This window comes from Hemicordylus capensis, chromosome 5 (assembly GCF_027244095.1).
Source record: "Hemicordylus capensis ecotype Gifberg chromosome 5, rHemCap1.1.pri, whole genome shotgun sequence".
NCBI lineage: Eukaryota > Metazoa > Chordata > Lepidosauria > Squamata > Cordylidae > Hemicordylus > Hemicordylus capensis.
In genome coordinates, this window is record NC_069661.1 from 12,251,874 (window position 1) to 12,278,576 (window position 26,703).

Sequence of the window (26,703 nt, forward strand, 5' to 3'; positions counted from 1 at the left end):
AAGAACAGGGCCCAGGGCGCTTGCCCTGCTTGCCCTGCCCTAAGGACAGCCCTGCATTTAAGGCAGAAAAATAATTGCCACCTACCTGCACCCCGCCCCCCAAAAAAGCTGCACTGCAATTACAAGCCATTCTCTAAGGAAGTTTATCCCTTTCTGTTAGGAGAGATATTATGGCAGCAGGAAATGCCATGCAGTTGAGTCATCCTCCCACACTCCAAGATGATTGGTGGGTTGGGAAGGAAGAGACCATTCATTGGGCAACACAGCTGCTAATTACAAATTTGCCTCTCCCCCACTACTATATTAATGCTATGATGGGGAGCAGGTTTTATGTAGCTAGAACAGAGCAAAGATGTTGTGTTTTGATCATATCAATTATTACAGGATAATGATGGATGCTCAGGACCAGCAGAACAGCCAAGAGGTGAATCTGGAGATGTCTGCCAAAGATGTGCCTTTGCCCTTGGTAAGTTGCTGTTTCCTATTTCATATAGCAAGAGGTGAGAAAGCTGGCTGTGGTTTAATTGTGCATTTATTTATTCTTATTTTTACATGTATATCCTGCTCTTCCTCCAAGGAGCCTAGAGTAGTGTGCATGGTTATGTTGATCCCCCAGAACAGCCCTTTGAGGTAGACTAGGCTGAGAGAGCAGTGACTGGCCCAGAGTTATCCAGTGAGATTCATGGTTGAATGAGGAGTTGAACTTGAGTCTCCCTGGTGCTAGTCTAATGATTACTCTATGCTGGCTTTCTGAGTTTCTATAGTAGTCTGGCTGTGAATGATTTACTCACTAGAGCCTGATCCAGACCTTAGGTTGTACACATATATCTGTACATGTGTGTTGTGAGAACTGTACCTGTGTTCATTTTCAAAGTGAACCTGGATATATGCCCTTCAAATGCCTGGTACTTCTATATCTGTGTTCAGCAGAACATGTGCATGACTGTGTACAGATCTGCATTTGTGTGCAGTGTGTACTTGTTGTACAAGTGTTGAACATAATGTGACTGGGCCCCATGTTTTGAAGGAGTGGGGGAAGGGGTTTCCAGGAGAAACCAGTGGAAGAGGTTCCTGGAGCGTAAAAAGGCTGGAGTGGACCTTGGGACAAAAAGAGAAGATGAACCCCTGCTCTCTTCCAGAGAGACATAAAGGAAGAGCAAGCACTCACCTGGCTGGTGACAGCCCCCCCCCCCCGGCCACACACACAATCAATCGTAGCCAAACTGGCCCAAAAGCTGGCCTCCTTGTTCCCTTCAAGACTAAGGCCTAAGTCCTCCTGTTAAGAACGTTGAGCTCAAGTGGGAGGGAGTTGGGGTGCAGAAATGGTACAGATGCTCTTGATACCCCAGTTCTGTGGCAGCATTGCTCCTAGGGGTAACTGCCAGTCTTTTCTCCCAGAAGCCCCTGGAAACAACACATTATTGAAAGGAAAAAGGAAATGCTGTGCCGTTGCATCAGTGTCGACTCCTGGCACCCACCGAGCCCTGTGGTTGTCTTTGGTAGAATACAGGAGGGGTTGACCATTATCTCCTCCAGCACAGTATGAGATGATGCCTTTCGGCATCTTCCTATATCGCTGCTGCTCGATATAGGAGTTTCTCATATTCTGGGAAACACACCAGTTGAGATTCAAATCAACAACCTCCTACTCTCTTACTACATAATTACAGTGTTTATTCCCAGGGGACTCCTGGGGTGGGAATGGCAGCTGTCCAAAGCGGGAGACACACTGTGTTTAATCCCCCCCCCATCTTGCTGCCTGCAAATTTATTATTTTTTATTTATTTTATTTTATTTTTACATTTCTATACCGCCTTTTGATAAAAAAAACCCCAAGGTGGGGTTCTGTAATAAGATTATGTAATAAGATGCAGGGGGTAACATTTTGACACTTCCTTCCCTGTACTTCTTTCTTTATATAAATATCTATATCTTACTTTAATCTGGGGGGAAATGTTACCTGGTTTCTAAATGACATTAAGTGACACAGATCTGATCCTCCAGCACAGGCAGTGCCACAGTCCAGGGAGGCTGCAATGGGGATGACTCTCTTCCACATTTCCATTCATCTTGCCTCCAGCAATAGCAGAAATGAAGCTATAGTGCATGAGTCAGTACAGGGAGGAGAGCTGGTCTTGTGGTAGCAAGCATGACTTGTCCCCTTAGCTAAGCAGGGTCCACCCTGGTTGCATGTAAATGGGAGACTAGAAGTTGGAACACTGAAGGATATTCCCTTCAGGGGGTGGAGCTGCTCTGGGAAGAGCAGGAGGTTTCAAGTTCCCTCCCTGGCATCATCTCCAAGATAGGGCTGAGAGATATTCCTGCTGGCAACCTTGGAGAAGCCGCTGCCAGTCTGTAAAGACAATACTGAGCTAGATAGACCAATGGTCTGATTCAGTATATGGCAGCTTCCTATGAGACACACCCACAAATTTTGGCCATGGGTACCATCTTGAGGCATGGATGCTTCTAGTGATTTTTTTTGCAACCTCTGCTTTAGAGATAGCACTGTAGCAGTAGTGCAGTGCATACAGCTTTCTCTGTGTTTTCACCCCTTCTTTATCCCTAACCTTCCAATTATGATGGTAAAACCATAGTCATTTTTGCACAGAGTAAAGGGTTAAGGTGACAATGCACAAATTGTACTCTCTTAATGGAAGCATCTTTGGAGAACACTCCTGCCGACTTTCCTCTCCATCCCTCTGACAACACCAATATAATTTTATAGCAGTTCTTATGTGTTAAAAAGTCTTACAAGCTTTTAAAACACCATTGTAAATTAGGCTGCTTCAGACCTGATGGTCAGGGCAATAAAAGCATGCAAACTCGCTGAGAGTATTGCAGTGCTATCGCCTATTTTTCCATCTGTAGGGGTGCAATGGGGAAGTAACCTGCCTAGGGAGCCAGAAGTTGCTGGCTCAAATCCCCATTGGTATGTTTCCCAGACACCATGGGAAACACCTATATCGGGCAGCAGTGATATAGGAAAATGCTGAAAGGCATCATCTCATACTGTGCAGGAGGAGGCAATGGGAAACGCCTTCTGTATTCCCCCAAAGAGAACCACATGGCTCTGTGGTCACCAGGAGTCGACACTGACTCAATGGCACAACTTTACCTTTAGGGTTGTAGACCTTGTCAAAAATCACAATGAGCATTTGTCCCCCAGATGGTACCAACCATTCCAGCTGGTTCATATACTACTAAGACTCCTCCCTGAAAGATAGGACCATGTGGGAGGAGATGGCTCTTCAAGTTGTCTGATTATAAGGCATTGGGGCTGTAAATATTTTGCAGTGGGTCTGAAAATGTAGCAAGAGTCGATGAAGATCACTCCTAACTTGTTCTCCCCATTCCATTCCTGTGTCTCCTGCATATGGCTCCTCAGGTGCGCCAGAACCTCCATAAGGACTGTGAGGCCACTGTGAACCAAATGGTGAACTTGGAGCTGTATGCTAGCTATGCCTACCTGTCTATGGTGAGCTGTGTGTTTCTGATGTTTTTCATTAAGAAAACAAACCTGGTAACTGTTTCGTTGTGTGTGTACACTCATGCCTGTGTGGATGGGGGCCACTTCCTTCCTGCTATCTGAGTTTGAGGATGGGTGGGAAGGAAGAGAGAACAGGTTGAAATGGCCACCCTTTCCCCATACTTGTAGACTGAAGGAGCTCGAATGCTGCTTCATATAACTTGTGGTTTCTTAAAAAAAATACTCTGAAATCAAAGCACAGCCCATCCCTATATGCCAAGCCTGTGAGGGATCAGGGAATGGAACTAAAGGGTTTACTAGCGAGTTGCATTAGACTGCCAAGATGCAGCAAGGGGCTGGGTGGAGGAATCAAGAACTTGTGGTCTTTGCAGTGTTGTGATAGAACAAGATTTGCCTGACAAAATGAGAGCATAAGAAGAACATGCCAAAGGCCTATCTGGTCCAGCATCCTGTTTCAGACAGTGGCCCACCAAATGCCTCTGGGTGGATTATACATTGTATGAAAAAGTACATCCTTTTGTTGGTCCTAAATTTATTGGCAATCAATTGGAAACCAATGTATTTTGAGGAGGACAACCAAGATGGTGAGGGGATAGAAGTCCTATGAGGAGCAGTGGAAGTTGCTGGGTATCTTTTAGTCTGGGGAAGAGGAGGCTAAGGGGAGATATGGTATGAAGTCCATATGGGACTTCTAACAAAGATGCTGAGCACAAGTACAGTGTCTAAAACAGGGCTGGAAACCACACTTTGGCTCTGTCAGTCATGCCTCTTGGAGCCTGCTCATGGTTAGAGTGGGGTTTGTCTGCAGAGGTGAATGCTGCATTTATGATGGCAGGCGCTTCTGTGATCACAAGGCACAAGCACCTGAGGGCTGGCCTTGTGGGAGCAAGCATGTATTGTTCCCTTAGCTAAGCAAGGTCTGCCCTGTTGAATAGGATTTATAGATGAATGAGAGAGGACATGTCAGCACTGTAAGATATTCCTTTTAGGGGATGGAGAATGACCTGGGAAGATCACACAATGCGTGATCCACTTGTGGAACTCTCTGCCACAGGATGTGGTGACGGCCAACAACCTGGATGGCTTTAAGAGGGGTTTGGATGACTTCATAGAGGAGAGGTCTATCAATGGCTACTAGTCAGAGGGCTGTGGGCCACCTCAAGGGCAGGGTGCCTCTGAGTACCAGTTGCAGGGGAGTAATGGCAGGAGAGAGGGCATGCCCTCAACTCCTGCCTGTGGCTTCCAGCGGCATCTGGTGGGCCACTGTGCGAAACAGGATGCTGGACTAGATGGGCCTTGAGCCTGATCCAGCAGGGCTGTTCTTATGTTCTTATGATCATTTGCCTGCGGAAGGTTCCAAGTGCCCTCCCCTGCATCTCTAAGTCAGGGCTGAGAGACTCCTGCCTGTTACCTTGGAGAAGCTGCTGTCCCACTATAGACAGTACTAAGCTAGATGCACCAATGATCTGACTTGGTACAAGGCAGCTTTCTATGTGCATAAAGACATAGTGTCCAGATCAGTGGTTCCCACACTGGGAGCCTCCAGGTGTTGCTGAACTACAACTCCCATCAGCCCCAGCCATGAAAAAATTGTAGCTGGGGCAAATGGGAGTTATAGTTGAGCAACATCTGGAGGCTCCCCGTATAGGAAACACTGGCCCAAATGATAAGGAATAATTGACCAGACCTCACTTGGAATAGTGTGTCCAGCTCTGAGCACCACATTTTAAGAACAAATCTGACCAACTGAAATGGGTTCAGAGGAAGGCAGCAAAGATGGTCACTAAATGAAATTTTATGAGGAATAGATAGGAGCTGGGTATGTTTGGCCTAGAGAAGATAAATTATTTTCCAGGCCATATCTATCAGGATATGAAAGCTCTCTAAAAATCCAAAGGGCTGTCGCATAGGAGGAGTGGACTTGTTTTCTGTTGCTTCTGAGGGCAGGACTAGAACCAGTTTGGATGAAATTGCAAGGAAGCGGCTTTAGGCTAGGCATTAAGAAGAATTTCCTAACTGTAAGGTCTGTTAGACAGTGGGAAAGTGTGGAGTCTTCTGTGCTGGAAGTTTTTGAACAGAGGCTTTTTGGCCATCTCTACCAGGCTTCTGCAGCAGTTCCTGCACTGAACAGGAGGGGGGTTGGTCTAGAAGACATTCCAAGGTTCTTGCCAACTCTTAACATTCTATGGCTCTACACAACATTGGCCTGACTGCTGCTTTGTTCTTCAGTCTTGCCACTTTGACCGTGATGACGTTGCTTTGGGCCACATGGCCAAGTTCCTGAAGGAGCAGTCCCAGGAAAAAAGGGAGCATGCAAAGAAATTTTTGAAGTACCAGAACAAGCGTGGGGGTCGTGTTGTGCTGAAGGACATCCAGGTGAGTGACAAACCCCAAAGGAAAATTGCTTGATTCCCTGCCTATCAAGGATGTGGAGTGTCAACACAACTTTGAGTGCACTTGAACACTCTTCTGTTCCTGCAAGCATTGATGATGGTATGTGTAATGTTCTTAATTTAGAACCGAGCCGCACAACTTTGACCCTCAAGCTGTTTTAACAAAAATTGAACTAAAAAGAGAGGAGCACTGGTCTTTTGGTAGCAAGAATGACTTGTCCCCTTAGCTAAGCAGGGACTGCCCTGGTTGTATATGAAAGGGAGACTAGAAGGGTGAGCAATGTAAGAGATTCCCCTTAGGCAATGGAGCTACTCTAGGAAGAGCAGAAGGTTTTAAGTTCCCTCCCTGGCTTCTCCAAGATAGGGCTGAGAGAGATTCCTGCCTGCAACCTTGGAGAAGCCGCTGCCTGTCTGTAAAGACAATACTGAGCTAGATAGACCAATGGTCTGACTCAGTACATGGCAGCTTCCTATGTTCCCATCATCCCCAGCCACAGTAGAAGGGCTGAAGTTGTGGAGCCCTGATTTAGAATGTCCTTTGAAAATGCCTTGTGAAAATCATAATGATCCACTGCGCATGTCCTCTTGTATTGTCAATTTTATCACGATATCTGACTTAAGCTTATTTCTCCTGAAATTACTTCATAGCCAGTCTCTACTGATAAACTTTATTTGTCTCTTCTTTTAGTGGATCAGAATACAGTTAGGTCGTATAATGTTGCTAAATACTGTTATATTGCTAGCAAAATCCGAGCTCAAGTTATCAATAACCAATTATTTGAGACCTTCTAAATCTGATTTATATATATTAGGTACTTAATTAGATATTTTTGTTGTTTTTAGATATTTTTAATATCCAATTTACTAGCACAGTTTTTCTTGGTGATTGATCATATGATTCCTATCTTACTGTGGTCAATGACTGAAATAAAGACTTGACTTGATCCATTCTTGTATACATGCAAACCATATATGTGTTGCTCTTAGTTGTGAGTGTTTAGACTTTGGATGTGACTTTTTTTAAAAGAACTTAAGGATTTGAAGCCATGATGAGGCTTAGTCACAAGTATACACAGACTATTTAAAAAGATTCTAATGAAGGAGCTACTAATGGGGAACACCTACTCAAAATGCTGTCTGGCATCGCATATGTTTGTGTTAACTATTGGATATTTGTAGAAGCCGGAACAGGATGAGTGGGGCAGTAGCCTGGAAGCCCTGGAGAAGGCCCTAAAGCTGGAGAAGGAGGTGAACCAGGCCCTGCTGGATCTGCACAAGCTGGCAATGGAGAAGGGAGACCCCCATGTGAGTTACCTCTGTGAAATTACATTACCATATTTACCAGAATAGAAGGGGACTCTGAATGTAAGATGATGCCTTAAAAGATAAACATGGGTTGTTATACCTGTATTTACCCCAAAGGAAGAGGAATCTGAATCTAGGATGATCCCCTTCCCCCTGTTGTGCCAGGGGCACGGTTCGGTTCTGGGGTCCTAGACAAAAAGACATGCACACAGGTGGAAGGTGAATGTTTCTTTAATCAGAAAAAGATAAAGGGTTAAAAAGCTTACATCCCTTGAAACAAACACAGTGCTGGGCATCCCTTGCTGTAGAGGATGGGCTCTGGTATTGATCTGAAGCATTTGCATGCTAGTCCATTGGTGAGATCCGATTAGCTCTCTAAAGGGGCTGCCTTTTATAGTTGACTACAAATAAGTTCCACTTTCTGGTGAATAGACACACATGGCCAACACAGGTGCCCAGAGACTGTATAATGAGCAAGATTCTCACACAGAATGCTGATGAGGCGATGCAGCTGATTATAATGAACTAAAACAAGGGGGCCCAGCAGAGATGAGAAGGGGAAAGAATGCTTCTAACAAGCCACTAACTCTCAAGCAAGATGGCTGCCCCATGCCTTCGATACAGGGACTGGCACAAGCACTGCACTGCATTTCAGGGCTGAGATCCTGACACACACTCGGCTTTCCCTCAAAATACAATATCCTTGCACAAGGGGATCTGTTCCTATCACATCGCTGCACCCCCATATTGAACTGGGAGAGGCGACTCTTAGATCTGGGTAAATACAGTAGAGGTATTCCAACAGCAGCATGGGTTTTGACAATAAGATAGCTAAATGCTACCTGCTGCATCAACTTGCAGAATCTGGGCTATGAAATGCTACCATGCCAGGATGATTAAATGTTCTAAAAGTGCCTGTGAGCAAAAGTACCCTCCTGCTGAGACTGCATCTGCATTGCCTTGCTGCTCTTGAATCAATTGCTCCTTCCAAATGCTGTCCTATTACTCCTGTTTCAACAGAAATGAAATCCAGAGCAGTTCACGTGGGGGGTGGGAGGAAGGTGGCTCCCTGTCCCTAAAGGGCTTAGTCTAGTGGGATATGCATGATGTGCGTGCACGCTGTCGGCCACTTCTGCTACAATGCTGACCAGGGCTGCAAGGAGGTATGCTGCAGCCCCACACCAGAGGTTTTGTGGAGAGTGGCGGGGCAGGTAAGGGCACCTTCCCTGCCCCTTAAGGGAAACCCTCCCCCCACTTCTGGACCAGCTCGAACGCCAAACTTACAAACCAGTTCAGCGCTCCATAAAAGGAGCACATCCTTCATGCACATCCCTGGAGTCCACTAAAACACAAGGGAGATGCCAACAGCCACCCATGGAAGGATGCTGTGCAGGAGTTGAACAGGGCCATTTGCTCTCCCCCTATTAAACAGAAGAGGGTCTCCACTTTAGAAGGTGTCCCTTTGCCTAGTGAGCAGGGACAAGCAGAGAATCGTGCGGGATGTGGCAAAATGAGGTTGTCCATCTGCTCACAGTGTACTGGAATTGCTCCTCCATGCAGGAAGGCCTCCAACAGTGATGTTTGCTGTGAACGGGCTCCCGCTCTTGTTCTGGCTGGGAAAGTATCCCTTTTGGGGTATACAAGTAGAGTGCTACCTATCTGAATTTGGAGGGGGAAAGTTTTAGACTTATTTTATTTTATTTATTTATCAAACGTATACACCGCCCCAAACTTTCATCTCTGGGTGGTCTACAATAAAATAAAACCAGTTAAAAACATATACAAAAACTTAAACAATTTAAAAATAAACCCGAAATTAAAACCCTAAAATATTAGGAAGCTGAGAAAGCTTGGGCGAAAAGATGTGTTTTTTGAAAATTGCCAGATTTATCATATTCATGTGCTGCCTGGCCTATATCTCTAGGTAGTGTACACAATTTAAAACACAACAAATATAAAATGGAGTAAAAACCAGTAAACAGTCTTAAATTTTCAGTTAAAGCCCGAGAAAACAGGTGTGCCTTGAGGGTCTTTTAAAAAGCAATCAGATGGAGATGGTCTTATATTGACAGGGAGCATATTCCAAAGTGCTGGGGCAGCCACAGAGAAGGCCCAGTCCTGAGTTGCCACCAAACGAGCCAGTGGCAACCACAACTGGAGCTCCCCAGATCTCAAAAGGCTGCAGGGTTCATGACCAAGGCACTCTCAAGTACCCTGGACTAAAGCCATTAAGGGTGAAGTTTGTGAGCCATTTTGGGATAGCACCATCTTTGTTTTTCTCTGTACACTGTTTTGTTTTTTTTATTTTTGAAAAGCAGTATATAAAGATTCCTAGTACCAATATATTGTCTCGCTTATGCAGCACACGAAGTATGGTCTTATGGAGAGCTCAGAGAAAACTACAAATCCTCAACCTTCCACTCCGCATATGAAACTCCTAATCTGGAAGGGTTCAACAATTGCGCTTTGACTTCCATGAGGTCCTTATTGGCTCACAAAATCTCTAATTGGTCTCTGCTCACCAGACGTGTCAGTGACTCTGGAAAACAGACAAGCCACTGTTGGACTGCTGTAAATGCAAATCTTGAGACTAAAGACTCTCATGGCCACTCATATATTTCTCTTTAAGAGAGACTCTTGTTTCTGTATATAAGTGAACAACTTACCCACCCCCAGTAAATGCTCTTAAAAGTAGCTAAAGGCTTTGTTGTGCAAGGGAAGTTGCCTAGACTTTTCTCTTTTGACTTCCTCAGCTGTGTGACTTCCTGGAGTCAGAATACCTGGAGGAGCAGGTGAAGGCCATCAAGCGGCTGGGAGACCACCACACCAACCTGAGGCGCCTGGGAGTACCCCAGAGCGGCATGGGGGAGTACCTCTTTGACAGGCTCACCTTGCGGGAGAGTAATTGAGCCCCCTTGCTGAAACCTTGCATATTTTGAAAAGAGTAAACCGAAACTCTGGGATAAAATATTGTGTTGTCTAGTGCTTTGATCAAGAATGTGTTGCTTTGAGAAGCTTAAAGGTCAAACTGCACCAATCTAGATCTATATCTGTAGGAGCCTGCAGATGCTACACACATTTGTGTAAAAGCACACTCAAATGCATACTCTGCAAAATGCATCCTCTGCAACCAGCTGTTAAGAAGGTAATGCATGTATTTACATACTGCGGGGTAGGTTAGAAATCCAGAAATCTTTAGCAGAAGAGAGCAGAAATTTAAAGAGTAACATTTGGGTGGTGCAGGAACATATCCTGCATACCTACTCTGGCACCCTATTGCCATGTGGTGTATAGGTTAAATCTGTGGAAGGGGACTAGATAAGCTCCTGAAGGACAGTGTCCGTCATTAATCAAGATGGCTACTATTTCCCATGTTCAGGCGTACCTTTTTGGCCAAAGCTTTTGACCCATGATAGGGAAGGATTATCTCCTTGTAGTTCCTAGAGGTGCTTCACTAGTTGGAGAGAAAATACTCCGGTTGGGTCCATCAAGATAATTCCTTTGTATTGTGGCCAAGAAAACAGCTCCAAGATGTCTCAAACAGCAAATAACCCAACAAATATTGCATTGTCCAATACCCTTGGTATGATGGAAACATCTCAGTGTGCATGTGTGAGAAATGGGCTTCCAAATGCCCACCTTACTTTGCACAGTACATAGGAAACTGCCATATACTGAGTCAGACCATTGGTCTATCTAGCTCAGTGTTGTCTTCACAGACTGGCAGCAGCTTCTCCAAGGTTGCAGGTAGGAATCTCTCTCAGCCCTATCTTGGAGAAGCCAGAGAGGGAACTTGAAACCTCCCGCTCTTCCCAGAGTGGCTCCATCCCCTGGGGGGAATATCTTGCAGTGCTCACACATCGTCTCCCATTCATATGCAACCAAGGCAGACCCTGCTTAGCTATGGGGACAAGTCATGCTCGCTACCACAAGACCAGCTCTCCTCTCCTGCCTGAATAGATGCTGAATAGCAGGTAGATGCTGCCTGAAATGTTCATTTCCTCAGTAACATTACAGGAACTTCTGATGCTCTAGTATTCCTAGAATGGCTCACCTTTGTGAATGGGGCAGAAGAAGCTATTTCCACAGCATCCTGGATGTGAGCATATAGTTTCATGACTAATCATATGTATACACAGCACCATCCTCCTAGCAGTTCAGAGGCACATGCTATGGGGTAGCATATTTGTTTTCAATCACTGTGAGGCAAGCTCCTGGCCAAGCTGAAGAGCAGACATTTGAACCTTGTCTAACATTTAATTTGTAAAGCACCAGTTTGGTTATGTTTGGTGTCTGTGAATTAGCATCCTGGTGCACATTTTTTTAAAAATGGAAATTATTGCAAGGGTATTAACATACTGATGCAAAACAAAACAAGGGAAAATCAAAAATACTCCTTAAAATCTAGTAAAGTTAAATATATTCACAATGTGAAGGCATCATTTCACTTCTTTCCCTCTTCAAGTGAGAAAAAGAAGAGGAAATAAGCCAGTAAGATAACTTACAAAAGTATAAATCTTGCATGCTCAGGTAGATGACAGTGAGTTAATTGAGCACTCAGTATTTCTGCTCTTGTAAATCTGAAGAACATGGCCATCAATCCCCCATTGTACTGCAACTTCAGCTTCTAAAAGTAAACTGTCAAGCAAAACTTTATGGTGGTATGATACAATGAATTATCTGGCTCCAAAATGAGCAGAAAAATACAGAATTATGGATCCTGAGGGACTGCAATGCACTTCTTGGCATTATTTTTCATGATATACATGCCCCGACTCTTCAGTAGTGTGGTGGGAAGAGGTGGTGGTGGTGACATTTTGGTTCCCAAGTGTTGCTGGGTCTATCATTCAAACACACAGGTTCCCTGAACCCCCACTTATCAGGAAAACAACTCCCAACAATCTTCTCCAGTGACAAACAGAAACTCACAGCAACCAGGGATTATCTGATACTGGGGCTTGGGACCTTCTTTGTGTTGGAGTTTGTAGTTATCTTTTCAAAAGACAGGAAGCTACCCACTCCAGTTACAGAGCAGAGTGCAGAGTTGTGTTGCTGCAGTCATCTGAAGAATATGCATGGAGATCGTAGTACAATCCAAACTAAATAGGTTTATTGGTGAAGTACATTCTGGAGAATAAAGACCTAGCCCTGTCTAAAAGCTACATAATGGATAGGTGAAGAGAGTGAGATGTTTCCATCTACTCTCCAAGAGGAAAGGAAGAGGACTGACTCCCCACAAGAAATACCTGAGGAGTCAAGGCAGGGGTCACAGAGTAGAGGTAAGGCAGGGACAGGTAAGGAGACCCTCACTAACTACCTCTACTCCCAGTGCCCCTCGTGAACATTAGGAAAGTTGGTGCAAAAGGTCGATGCACTGGAACTCCATCTCCAACACTCTGAAACCCCCAGCATGGTCTTTCCTTTGCTTCTGCTTGGAAGTTGAATATCTTTGTCCAAATGAAGCACTACCAGTTTGGGAAATAATGGGGCCAGGTTACACGGATCATAGCAAATAACCTACCACCATGTTGTCTAAATTAATGCACCTTCATAGCTAGAGGCAGTATCCTTCTGCATGCCTGGTAATGAGGACCAAGAATAGGGGAAAGTCATCACTTGTATGCCCTTCTTGAGAGCTACAAGGCATCATGCTTGTTGAACTTGGAAACAAAATGCTACACTACATGAACCCTGGTCTGACCTGGCAGATTAGTTCTAATTATTAGTTCAATAAATTGTGGCTAGGGATGCTGGAAGTTGTAGTTCAGCAACATCTGGAGGGCCACAGGTTGAGGAAGCCTGTACTAGGCAGTAAACTGGACACAGTATCAGGAGTGTTGCTGGACTGGACACAGTAGCAGGAGTGTTGGCTATGTACCATATTGATTGATTGATTGATTGATTGATATCTATGTAGACCACTTTGGGGACTTTTTTTGAAAAGTGGTATATTCGTTATACTTCAAAGATCAGGGCATGGACCCACAGGGCCTCACACCCACCCACCCCACACATCCTTTTAGTAATTAATACTTTCCATACTCTCTAAATGGAATCCAATGTTCTCCTCCATTTTTGAAGCCATTAATCACAAATGCATCCATCAATGTTGGGTAGCATAGAGTCCAGGTTATTATCATTATTTAAAAGTTTAATCAACACAACTTGAGGGCTGGTTCCATCCTGCCTAAGGAGAGAAAACAAACATCAGAGTCCTCCCATTTGCTATGAGCATCGAAATTCTACTAAAGAATTGGGGGCAGGGCACATGCCCAGGTAACCCAGGCTTGTCAACACTCCTTGCTCAGTAGGACTTACTTCTAAGTAAACATGCATGGGACTGTGCTGGAGGAGAGAGATGTGCTCTTTCTTAAATCTAAAAACCTGTTTCTTTACAGCCTTCTTTTCTCTAGCCAGTTTGGAAGTAATTTAATTTGGCCACCAAGCTAAATTGCCTCTTTGTAAGTATCTGGTTAATCTTTGAAATGCATTTTTAGTAGTGATATTGCTCTAATCCAGGGATTCTCAACCTTGGGTCCCCAGATGTTGTTGGACTTCAACTCCCATAATCCCCAGCCCCAGTAGCCTTTGGTTGGGGATTATGGGAGTTGAAGTCCAATCCCTGGAGATACTGTGCTGGGGTTAGATAGGTCCAGTTACTCTCCCCCTGCTAAAGAAAGGGGTTTTTTTTAAATTACTGCAATTTTTTAATTCTTGTTTTAAAATGTTTTTAAATTGTTAACTGTTGTTATATTGTTTTTAATTTCTGTTTTGGCTCTTTATTGTTTTAGTGGTTTGTTTTGAATTGTAAACCGCCCTGAGCCATTTTGGAAGGGTGGTATACAAATCAAATCAAATCAAATCAAATCAAATCAAGAAAGAAAGAAAATCACCACATTAAAGGTGCCTCTCTGCCAAGTTAGCAGGGGTTTAGACCCTTAAGAGGTCATTACAAGCATTGCCACCTCTCGAATCGACCACCTTTATCCTATTATTAGCCTATTATCCTATTATATTCCCAACCCCATGCTGAAAATATGATGGGTAGGAGCAAATTAGACACATCCAAGCTGCAGCTGTACCCTCTGCATGTTTACTCAAAAGTAAGTTCCACTGTGCTCATTACTTCCAGGTAAGCAGGCAAAGAATTGTAGACTGAAGATTCCAGGGTATGTTCATTCAAACATCTTGATTGTGATGTTGCAGCAGCCTTGAGCCACATGGCCAAGTTCCTGAAGGAGCAGTCCCAGGAGGAGAAGGAGCATGCCGAGAAGTTTCTCCAGTACCAGGAAAGCGAGGGGGCCGTGTTCTGCTGCAGGACAGCCAGGTGTGCACAATGGAAGGTCCTAAGATGAGCTTCCACTGCTGGTGAATATGTGGCTGCTTTTGCCTATCAAAGATACAGGCCAAAGGTTCTCAAACTTAGAAGTGAGAATTCTAAAGCATTGTTCTTAGCACTACAGTAACCTCTTCTGGCCACAGAGGCATGATGAGATGTTAATAAGTCTGTCTCAACTCATTCAGAACTGTCCAGTTGTTGTGATTGAAGACTAGTTCCTGTTTGGGTATGTTACTGAATCTCTCTCTCGCTCAGTACGTGATGTTCTAGTTTCTTAAACCTTTTATTTGCTGTTGTTGTTTTAACTTTACTTAATGTCTCCAGATATTCTATTGGGCTGAATTTCCTTACCACCAGAACATACTGGTTTTTGAGTGCAAGTATTGTTTCTACTGTTGCTGCTTTATGTCTTTTTTTAAAATGGGTTTTTAGACTTTTAAAGAGAGGTTTTATTTTTATATTATCTGTGCTTTTGTATTTTAATTATGCATTGTCAATAGAAGCTGTGATCCAACTACTTCTGGGGATCTGAGAACCCCGAATATAGTTGGTGGTGAAATGACTCTGAGGAAATAGGAAAGTCCTATACTGTTTCTCCTACCACTGCTAATGTTTATGACCCTAGCTGGGGGAAGGATGTTGCCATATTGGCTGTGTGCAAATTATATCTGTTGGGGGTTGTGATTTTTACCCCCAGATTAATTAGCAGAGCACTAAAGAAGTTGCCCACTCCAGTTACAGAGTAGTTTGCAGAGTTGAGTTGTTGCAGCTATTTAGAGAAGACACCTGGCGATTCTTGTAGAATAAAATACTTAGTAGATTTATTGCTGAAGTACACTTTGGATAGGAAAGACCTAACCCTACTGTATAGAACTACATAATGAATAGGTAGAGGGGGAGAGAGAGATGTTTCCATCTGTTCTCTAAGAGGAAAGGAAGAGATTCTGACTCAGCACAGGGAATACCTGAAGAGTCATATCAGGGGTCATAGAGACTGGCAGAACAGCTAGGGAGACCCTTACTTACTATCTCTACTCCCAATGCCCCTAGTGGGTCATTAGGATAGTTGGGGTTTTTTTTAAAAAAAAGGTTGATGCACTGGAACTCCAACAATACCTGGCTGAACTAGCAACAATCCCATGTTGTGGGAATCTTGAGGTTTAGTTTTAAAAAGAACTTTCTGGCAAGTGAAGCTCCTGAAGACTGTATTGAAAGTCTGCATGCAAATGCTTTCTGATCTGTGAAGCAATCACCCACTGGTCTGGATAGCATCCCCTTTTTCACCAACTCTGAATACTCAAGGCTTGCACTGCATTCTGGCTGTTCTTGAAATGTCCATGGAACACTTCCACAGAAGCCAGAGCTGGGTGAGTGAGGCATGGCCTGGATCGAATGGAGAAGGAGGTCAACCCAGCCTTGCTGGATCAGCACCAGCTGGCAACAGACTCCCCCTCCCCCACATGTGAGATTTTAAGAAATACGATAATATTTTCCAGGATTATATTGTATTAACAAGGCCAAGAAGCTGATCTTGCTTACACCCAGATGAGCTGGGGGAACTCTTGACTCTGCCTTGAGCACCAAAATGCAGCCCATGATGCTGTTGAAGACAGTTTTAAGATATTAATCCCAAACCAGCTGACCTGGTGCAGAGCATCTGCGCTCCTCGTTCTCCCCCCCACCCAGCCCCATTTCATTCTCCCCCACCCCCCACTTTTCCTGGCTGCCAGCCGGCCTGGCCACCACTTTTCCTCCTCACCGCTTCTCCTGGCAGCCAGGCCCATCTTTCCTTTTGGCCAGTAGGCAGGCCCGAGAGGGAGTGTGCCACCTTCTCCACCACCTGCTGGTTTTCCCCGCTGGCTGGCCACCTTATTCCATCTTTCCTTTTGGCCAGCAGGCAGGCCCGAGAGAGAGGCTGCGCGCCCTCTCTACCGCCCACCCGCAGTCATAGTTTTCTCACCCACCCGCCGCTTTCTCTGCCCGGCGGCGGCTGTTCTTGCCCGTACCCGTGGCTATCTGGCAGCTGCTCGCAAACTCTTGCGAAAGCTGCCATGCATGGGATCAGTCACAGGTACATCTTAGAGAAATAAGTATAAAGAAGACTGCATTTGAAGCTATGGATTTGAAATATTCTAACTGATGGAGAGTGCTCAATGGGCATGACACCTTCTAATTAGCCCCCAAACTGGCTAGTTCACTCACTCCGCCCCAAACTGGAAAGAGCTTGGACCATTGGCCAAACCAATCTGGGGTGTTCAAATAGGTTCTCCGCCCACTTCCTAGTCAGCTCCTGACATTGCCAGTCCTGGCCGTGGCAGGAGAATGGAAGAACTGGCAACAATGCTGGACAGGGAGGCTACCTTCCTCCACCACCCTCCTCTACCCCCAAAGTCAGGAGAAGTGGTGGTGAACACAGGGAACATAGGAAGCTGCCATATACTGTGTCAGACCATTTGTCTATCTAGTTCGTTATAGTCTTCACAGACTGGCAGCGGCTTCCCAAGGTTGCAGGCAGGAACCTTGGTGCAACTGTGCAGGATCTTGGATGATCCCCCTTCAAGGAGCCCTTTCTCACGAGCAGTGAGAAGGGCTTGAGGGCAGGCTGTGGGGCAGGCTGGTTAAACTTACCTTCCCCACAAATGATCGCTACGCCATTCTTGGCATGCTCTCCTTGTGCCCAGACGATTCCCCTCTGACCCAGGCAGTGGGGAGGGTCGTGGGCCGGGATGTTTCTTCCCAGCCCCCAGAAATCCCATAATGCACCACACAAGGCTTTCCTCTGTTCTATGACCCCTGCTTTGACTCCTCAGGTACTTCCTGTAGTGAGCCAGTCCTCTTCCTTTCCTCTTAGAGAGAAGTTGGAAACAGCTCTCTCCTTACCTATTCATTATGTAGCTTAGATAAGATAGGTCTTTCCTATCTCAAATGTACTTCACCAATAATTCAGTTTAGTTTAGACTGCCATGATCTCTATGTGTGTTCCTTAAATAGCTGCAACAACTAAACTGTACTCTGTAACTGGAGTGGTAGCGTCCTTGGCGCTTTGCTAAATAATCACAACCCCACAACATAAACCTTTTGTAGTGTGTGTAGAGGGGAGGAAATAAATAAGAATGTTAGCACGGAACTATTGCTGTTGTCTATGGTGCTTGAAACAGAATTGTAGATAACTGGCCAAACTGTACTGGTGGTATTTAGAGTACGAAGTTGCTGCACAACTTTGACCCTTCAGCTATTGGCTATAACTCCCATGTAACCCTGATATACATTATTTTCATATCTGCTGGTAGCTGATATACAATAGTATCCAATGAGGCTTGCTGGTATATCTCAATGGATGCTTATCAAAGCCAACTTGGGATTTTCTGAGCTGTTAAATAATATATATTCCAGAACTTCTGGAGCCTTCTAAACACATCTTTTTCTATCTGAACTCAATGTGGGCTGCCTCCTTTCAATTCTACCCACGTCCGTGCACTCCACAATGAACCCATTGTGTCGAGCAAAATAGCTTTTGAAAAGAACCTCGTCTTGTTCTTGTCTTCATCTCTCAGGGACATAACTATGATCATGAGATTACAAGTGACAACAAAGATGTTCTGAATGTGAACACTGAATTTTGATCTATGGGCACTGAGTGAATTTCTGGAGTGGACGTAGTCACATGTCAGTCCTCATGCCTGCTCCAGTTCTGACTCTAAGTAATTAGACAAAGACTGTTTATTTATTTAATATATTTATTAACAATGTCTCTTGTGGAACCAACTCACTAGCTGGGTAAATTTTAAAAAAAGCAAGCTTCTGAATAATTCAACTCTCCAGTCTTGAATCTTGCATGGGCAGACAGACAAGTTCTATCTACCATAGTTTTTTGCCTACTTTCCAGTAGGATGATGAGATCACCTGAAATTATGTATGTGTCCGGCTGTGTATTGTCCTTGCCCCCTTAAAATTGCAATGCCTGAACCAATATGAGCTGAATTGGATGCAGTTGTAGGGACACCTCAATGGTATAGTTTGTAATGATGTCATCCATCCCAATTCAAGATGGTGGACATATGGTTGGAGGTGCAAGTGGGCTAACCTGTGGACCGCCTAACAGATTTGAACCAAATTTGGAACAGTTGTATTGAGTGGCACACAGGGACACCTCAACAGTGAGGTTTGTGAGGTCATCCACTGCAATTCAAGATGGACACATGAACGTTTGAGGTGGGAGTGGGAACTGATTTGGAGCAAATTTGGTTTAGGGGCACCTAAAACACATAGTTTGTGATGATGTCATCCACCTCAATTAAAGATGGTGGATGCATGAACATTTGAGGCACAAGTACACTAACTCATGAACTGCCTATCTGGTTTGGACCAAACTTAGTCCAGTTGTAGGCATAGTGAAAGAAAAGTAGGTAGAATAATTCTTACTAGAACAACATGTTTCTTTTCTAGGCGCTTTCCAGATTAGACACTGCAACAGGGTCATGTCGTATCTTGGAAGTGTGCTTCCATACCTCCTGCATTGTGACACCACAGTGCCTATGCGTACAGCAGGGTGCTGTTCACACTTCCGATGCCTTGTTTCAAATTTAATCACTGCAATATAGAGCTAGGATGTCATGTATCTGGCGTAAAAAGGTTGCTGTTTTTTTGGTTGATAGTTTCTGTGAGACTGCTCCCCATGCTGTTTACGTTTCGAATGTGACTTGCCTGAACAGAGGCATTTTGCTGCTGTTGAGCAGCTAGTCTGGAAAGTGCCCTAGACACAGTAACTTTCTGTATCTCCCCACCAGTTTAGATCAAAGGTAGATCATCTTTACTTGGCTTGAGTTTTCCAAAAAGCCCTGTGCAGATGTAAGGGTGCCGTGAGGAAGGGCTTAGCAAGAACACCTGCTCCAACCACAACAATTTGGGCTACAGATCTTGTGCAACTTGCTTTTCAGCAGCGTGATCCCAGGCTTGGAACTGGCTCATGTAATGGAAGCAGGGCAGCACCTTGAGGAGTGGGTGGGGGCAGGGCCACTGCCTCAACTTCTCTCAGTACTGCCTTAGGGGAGGAGTGAGTCAGGCAACTCGGGTCCTTTGAACCCTTCCACTCAATTATAGCTTTGCCTTGGGCACCACCAAGGGAAGGAAGTCAACAGGAGGAAGGAAAGTAGGCAACTGTGGGGCTAAGATGAGGCCGGGGGGTGGGGGGAGAGATGGCAGAGCTGGGATGGGGAAGAAATGGAATTGGGGGAGAGGAAAGTGCATGGTGCATGCTGTGGTGGTACCGCAATAAGGTGCTTCATGTGCTGCCTAGTGGGCTGGTTCTGAAGTATGTCCTTATTTTAAAAGATGAAGCAAGTATGGATAGCCCTGACTAGAGCAGATAATCAGTGGTGCATCACTCAACTCAGCACCGATAATAGTATGGTGGTTAGAATTGGTCTGTCTCATGCTAAAGGTATTCAGCTTTTCACCTTGGCTACATATCGGCACTACTGTTCTACAAAGCTATAGAACTTCTTACTTGGGTTGTGCAATGCATTGGCAAGATCATCCGATCCAATTCAAAGCAGGGCATATCAGACAATTTTGCATCTGATATGATGTGGTAGTAGGGGTGATCTGCTGCAAAAGGACCACAATCCCCCACATCAAATTGGTGCATCAGGGGGCCATACATTTTATTCCTTCTGTTTGTTTAGTCTGGGGTTCCCAACCTGTGGCAGCTGAACTACAACTCCCAGCATCCCCAGCCACAATAAATTGTACCAGGGGATGATGAGAGTTGTAGTTCAGCAACATCTGGAAAACCGCAGGTTTTCTAGCTGAGCAATAAGGGAATGTCTTTTCAAGCTTGCAGCTGCTGAGAACAGAGTATGTTGCAATTGGTTATTTGCAATCATTGTACTTTGAGAGGGGGACATAGAAATCATAGGCCAAGTTGAAACGGGGTATGCTGCCCCCTTAGAGGGAAAAACACCTATCTGCCTGCAAGTTGGGAAGTAAAGTCCACTCAGAATGGACTACGGTACTGAGCATCCAAATAAAGCAAAAATTTATACAGGTGGGCTGCACTTCAAACCTTACCTTCTCAGAAACCTTTCTGCCTGAAATATGGATGACACCAAGCCCTTACAACAGTCTACCACCTCTTGTCACCAAAAAAAGTATATGTATTTCCATGACTTTTCATTCTTACCTATTGGCAATGCAATGGATCAGATCCAATTTGGGCCGCTGTATTGGCTCAATTCGATGTGGGCTGTCCATTTGTACTGGTGAGCTGATACAATTGCATCTGAATCAGACTTGCTCCTGTCTTCTCTGCACAGTCCCAATTCTTGGACATGTGCAACATTTCTGTCCAGGGATCTGGCTCACCTTACATAAGGAGCTGACTTACAGCTAAATCACGGGTTGTCCTAGATCAGTGTTTGCATTGACTGGGGTTTCAGACAGGGGTCTTCCCAGCCCTGCTTTCTGAGATGCCAGGGATTGAAGCTGGGACCTTCTTCATGCAAAGCAGGTGCTCTTTCACTGAGCTGCAGCCCCCGCCCCCCACTTTGAACTTATTGGCAGCAGCATCCTCCGTTATTGGTCATTTCGTCTTCAATTAAGGCCTTAAACTTGTGCAAACATGCTGCATTCATAATTGCACTCCATCACAGAGTTTGAAGCTTTACCATTGCACAAGCTACAATAATCCACCAATCCTTGTTTCCGTACTGCTAAAACAGTAAATCAGCAGATGAATGCAACAGAGCTCACAAAAGAGATCTACATGCTGGAAGCTTTTCACACAGAGCTTTTAAAGCCCTTTAGCTGGCATCTCATCCAGAATGGAAGGTGTATGTCCACGTATTGGGCAGATTTACCCCCCAAGCTCCCTGTAAGCTATCAGGCAGCAGTTTGTTTGTTTTGTTTGTTTATTTGATTTCTATACTGCCCCCTTCCAAAAATGGCTCAGGGCAGTTTACACAGAGAAAGAATACATAAATAAGATGGATCCCTGTCCCCAAAGGGCTCAAAATCTAAAAAGAAATGTCAGATAGACACCAGCGACAGTCACTGAAAGTACAGTACTGGGGGTGGATAGGGCCTGTTACTTTCCCGCTGCTCAATAAAGAGAATCACCACGTTAAAAGGTGCCTCGTTGCCAAGTTAGCAGGGGTTCACACACAATCCAGGTTTTTCACTGCACGATAAGAGTGCAGGAAATCACTGCATTATAAATTGGGTATAAATTACCCGATTTATATCTGGGGTGGGGGAAAAATCCACTTTTTGCATCAAGTTTTGAGGATAACTTTGAGTTTGCAGTAAAGCCTTGCAGAAAACTCTTGGGAAAGCCTTCTGTGTGGAGGACTCCCTGGTAAACCTTCTCAGTGTCAGAACACAGTTCTGCACACATAATGGAATCTGAAACCTTTGCTGGAATCACGTTTTAGAACCCACCCAGAAGCCATGGCCTTAGCTTCTAGGGAGGAAGTGCTCAGAATGGATATACTTTTTTCCTTTTGCTCCATTTCACAGCATGCAGCCCATGTGAGCCTTATGGAGCACCTCCATGTAAGACTGGGAGCCTCTGCCAGTTCCCTTCCCATCACTGGTTGCCCAGCAGTGGCTGAGCTGCCTTCGTGTGGCACATGCCCATAAGTACTGCCTGTAACAAAAATGACCAGGATATGTAAATACAGTGATAGAGCCAGTGCTTAAAGCCGGGCTGTGCAACTTTGGCCCTCCTGCAGATGTTGGACTACAACTCACATCATGTGGGCTGGACTAGTGGCCTCTGTGACTGGGGATGATAAGAAATGTAGTCCAAAAACAGCTGGAGGGACAAAGTTGTGCAGCCCTGGTGTAAGGAGACTACTCAAGTGGACCTAATATGTATTGACAGTCAGGAGCTCATGAAGAAATGATGGCTAATACTGTACTGCTTAACAACCGAATATGTTACCCCGGATATGTTTTTTTAACCAAATACTTCTGTGCATGACAGAGGGGAATCTAGGGAAAATAGCACCTAGGGCAAGCACTGAAATTGTGCCCCTGTCCAAACAGGGATGATGGGACTTGTAGTCAACAATATCTGGAAAACCCTGTTACATAAGAACAGCCCTGCTGGATCAGGCCCAAGGCCCATCTAGTCCAGCATCCTGTTTCGCACAGTGGCCCACCAGATGCCGCTGGAAGCACACAGGCAGGAGTTGAGGGCATGCCCTCTCACCTGCCATTACTCCCCTGCAACTGGTACTCAGAGGCACCCTGCCCTTGAGGCAGGAGGTGGCCTACAGCCCTCTGACTAGTAGTCATTGATAGACCTCTGCTCCATGAAGTCATCCAAACCCCTCTTAAAGCCATCCAGGTTGTTGGCTGTCACCACATCCTGTGGCAGAGAGTTCCACAAGTGGATCACGCGTTGTGTGAAAAAGTACTTCCGTTTGTTGGTCCTAGACCTTCTGGCAATCAATTTCATGGAGTGACCCCTGGTTCTAGTGTTGTGTGAGAGGAAAAAGAATCTCTCTCTCTCCACTTTCTCCACACCATGCATGATTTTATAGACCTCTATCATGTCTCCCTGCAGTCGTCTTTTTTCTAAACTAAAAAGCCCCAGGTGTTGTAGTCTTGCCTCATAGGAAAGGTGCTCTAGGCCCCTGATTATCTTGGTTGCCCTTTTCTGTACCTTCTCCAGTTCAACAATGTCCTTTTTAAGATGTGGTGACCAGAACTGTACGCAGTACTCCAAGTGTGGTCGCACCATAGTTTTGTATAAGGGCATTATAATGTTAGCCATTTTATTTTCAATCCCCTTCCTAATGATCCCTAGCATGGAATTTGCCTTTTTCACAGCTGCCGCACATTGAGTCGACAACGAGCTGTCAACCACAACCTCAAGATCCCTCTCCTGGTCCGTCTGTTAAAAGGAACACTGTACCTACTAGACTTGGTTGTTGATCAAAACCTGAGCCATCTCTGTAAAAGACTTAGAACAACAGTCAGGAGTTATGCGAGGATTCCAAGTGTCATTTTCTCTGTCTCATCTCATTCTTTTTAAAAAACATGACTTTGTCCTAGAAGATCACCTGCCCAAATAGCCACTAGCAAAATAGGGGAAGAAGAAGGTGGTGGTGGGGTGTGTGTCTATAAACCAGTGAATGATTCCTGCCAGCCTTTGTCTTATGATGACTGTTGGCTCATGATGGGGTATATGTGCATTCACCACACCAGTGCTTACTTTGACACCAAGAGGGAGGAGGATACATTAGTTTGCCACACTAGACAGAGGCATTTGCAACAGGAGCAGACAGCCAGGTTCTGCCAGGGCCAAAAGCAGCCCCTGCCAGACTAAGAAATCATTGTAATTTGCCCCTTCCTGTCACAAGCAGTGTGCTGTTCTTTTATTATTGACTCTAACTCTCAGATATCCCAGTCACGGATGGAAAATTCAGGGTCAATTTACAAGAGACACATTTTCTACATGGAAGTTTCTTCTGTGCAGGTGTTGTGCAGAAACCCAGGTGTAGTGACCGCCAGGGGCATAGCAAGGTTGGAATGGGCCAAGATGAGATTTTAAAATGGGCCCCCAGCCCCTCAAAGTCCAGGGCCTCCACACACCCCAGGCCCCCAAGGATTTAAGTCTGATATTTCAAAATACGTATGCTGCCTGGAAATACATTTCACTGAATACACACATGCACACTTCACAGTATATAGCGATATACATTGAGTACTATATATTTGTGCTACTTTTAATGCCTAGAACACACTAGAAACACTAATTATTAAAATGGCCCCCTCGCTGCAGATTAGCAAAGGAGACTTTCAGCCATGCAGTGTGAGCCTATGTATGTTTTCTCCGAATTCTGAACAAATTCAGTAAAGTTTGATCCCAGGAGGTTTTTCACAGGAGGCTTTTAAAGCCCTTTACCACATCTCCTCTGGAATGGAGGTGCTGCATTCACATGTTGGCCAGATTTACCCTGAAGTCCCTGTGAGTTATTGGAGAGCAGTTCACACACAAGGAAAATAAAATAAAATAAAATAAATAAAATAAAAGCACCACACATGCTTCACAGTTCTCACTAAGACCTTCTGGGTTGCAAAACAACTTGAACATAAGTGCATTTATGAATGAATGAATGAATGAATAAATATAATATTGTTTGTTCCAGAAGTTCTTGTAATTTTCTGCCATGAAACAAGCCACTTATAGGCCTTTTTAGATAGTTTTTGTTTTTAAAGCCAGCAATTTTTTCAATCTGTTTTAAATTAAATATTCAGAGACTTCTCAGTCTTCCCCCCCACCCCCACATATCAAAACCCTATGGCAAGCTGATCCCTATATACCCAGGGTGGGGGAACCACAAAAAGTGATTCACAGTCTACCTTGCAAAAGCTGTGCTGGATGGTCTGGGCAGAGGGTCTTCTGCAGAGAAAACTGCCTGCCTCCTTCCTGGCTTCCTGCCTCCCTTGGGGCCTGCCGGGTTCAAGCTTCAGGGAGGTCTGCATGGAGGGAGGCCTCTCTGGAAGCCCCGCCCACCCACCTGCTGATCAGCTGAGAGGCAGGGAGAGAAGAGCTCTGCAGTTTGCAGGACCTTCAGATCCTAGGACCCGCCGATCCTCGGCCAGAGCCAGAGGGCAAGGCAAGCAGGATGGCAAGTGGCTGAGGGGCCCTGGGGTTGGGCAAGTGGGCAATGGAGTGGGGGTGGCAGGCACTGGCATGGCGCCCCCTCCTTAGTGGCGCCTAGGGCACATGCCCTGGCTGCCCCCCACAGTTACGCCCATGGTGCATGAAACAGGGATTCTATATTCTCAGTGAAAAATGAACAAACAAAATGGCCATATTAAAAAGAAAGGGCAGGAAATAGCCCAATAAAGTCTCAATCCTACCTGTAACACCTGGATGCAGATACCAATGAAATTCATGAGACCCACTTCTGAGAAGACAGGCTTAGCAAGACATTTGCAGCCAAGGCTGACCCACCTCTGTTTTCCATCAGAGCTACTGTTGCCCCCATGGTCCCACGTTGCTGTGTCATGCCCTTCCCAGAGTGGCCCCAATCCCTAAGGGCAAAATCTTGCAGTGCTCACACATGTAGTCTCACATTCACATGCAAACCAGGGTGGACCCTGCATAGCAAAGGGGACAATTCACGCTTGCTACCACAAGACTGGCTCGCCTCTTTCATTGATCCATATGGACCCCTATTAGTGGGTTTCAAACTGCTCTGAAGAGCCTGGGTGTTTCATTAAGGAACTCAGAGGAGCTTTCCTGAAAAGTGGTTTATCACTGCCGTTGATTATCTTCTACACTGTGCACTTCCCAGGGGCGGAACGGGTTCAAAGAACTCAGGCCACCGCATCTTGCACCCCAGCCACGCCCCCTGCATCTGACACTAGACAGGGGGCGTGGTTTGGCTCGCGAACAGGGCCGTGCAGCCCTGTTTGCAAAAGAATTGGCCCATGCCATGATCACAGCACGGCCAGAGCGGCTCCTGGCCATGCTGCAAACATGGCGTGGGCCTATCTTGCTTGCCCTATTTGCGAGCTACATCCAGCCAATGCCGCATTTGCAGCGTGGCCAGGAGTGACTCTTTTAAAGGCAGGGAGAGCTGCTCTGCCGGCACTGTGAGTGCGGCACTGGCTGATCTTGCTCGCAAATGGGGCTGTGCTGCCCCGTTTGTGAGCTAAACTATGCCCCCTGCACCTGATGTCAGACACAGGGGGCGTGGCTAACCTTTGCCCCCTGCATCTGACATCAGACACTGGTGAGTGGGTGGCGTTAGGGGGGCTGTGGCACTGACCTCCCTCCTCCACTGACACTTCCCCAAGGAGAGTGTTGGGTATTTCTTGGGTGTCCTGCTGCCTGGCCAAGCAGACCACGTGAACTGACTACACACTGCCAGAACATCTTCTGAAATTATTATTTTTTTAATATTGTTTTATTGTTTTAGAAAGATATAAACAAAGAGAAATAAGAAACAGAAAAGAAAAGAGAAACAAGGATCAGAATACTCAAACCCAGCAATTACAAAGATTCTCAATATAGTCTATATACCTTGACCTTAATTCCTTCAGCCAACATATCTCCCCCACCTCCGCACTCTACACATTACTGAGTACAGAAATGAAACAATGATATTCTTGCTGTCTGCATTAATTTCTTCTACAAAGAAAAGCCATACCTCAGA

General features: G+C 45.3%; 1 protein-coding gene and 1 pseudogene across 2 annotated transcripts; both read left to right on the forward strand.

Moving 5' to 3' along the window:
• Positions 1 to 308: 308 nt before the first annotated feature.
• Positions 309 to 10,156, forward strand: LOC128327032 (ferritin heavy chain A-like). 2 transcript variants are annotated; one of them, XM_053255141.1, is made up of 5 exons: positions 309 to 466; positions 3,389 to 3,478; positions 5,720 to 5,866; positions 7,063 to 7,188; positions 9,551 to 9,886. In XM_053255141.1, the coding sequence occupies exons 1-5, from the start codon at positions 353 to 355 to the stop codon at positions 9,656 to 9,658; spliced, it is 585 nt and encodes a 194-aa protein (XP_053111116.1). In that variant the 5' UTR covers positions 309 to 352; the 3' UTR covers positions 9,659 to 9,886. The 2 variants fall into 2 exon arrangements, with proteins under 2 accessions (XP_053111116.1, XP_053111115.1); XM_053255140.1 differs by lacking the exon at positions 9,551 to 9,886 and adding an exon at positions 9,942 to 10,156 and having other exon boundaries at positions 310 to 466.
• A 1,566-nt stretch (positions 10,157 to 11,722) lies between these two features.
• Positions 11,723 to 26,703, forward strand: part of LOC128326411 (ferritin heavy chain A-like) — a 29,332-nt pseudogene continuing 14,351 nt past the window's right edge.

What these genes read in the sequence shown, in the direction of transcription:
- LOC128327032 (XM_053255140.1), top strand. Translation starts at nt 353, where the DNA reads ATGTTGTGTTTTGATCATATCAATTATTACAGGATAATGATGGATGCT. An exon ending in GCTATGCCTACCTGTCTATG is followed by an intron (nt 3,479 to 5,719) that starts GTGAGCTGTGTG and finishes TTTGTTCTTCAG; the next exon opens with TCTTGCCACTTTGACCGTGA. An exon ending in TGGAGAAGGGAGACCCCCAT is followed by an intron (nt 7,189 to 9,941) that starts GTGAGTTACCTC and finishes TGACTTCCTCAG; the next exon opens with CTGTGTGACTTCCTGGAGTC.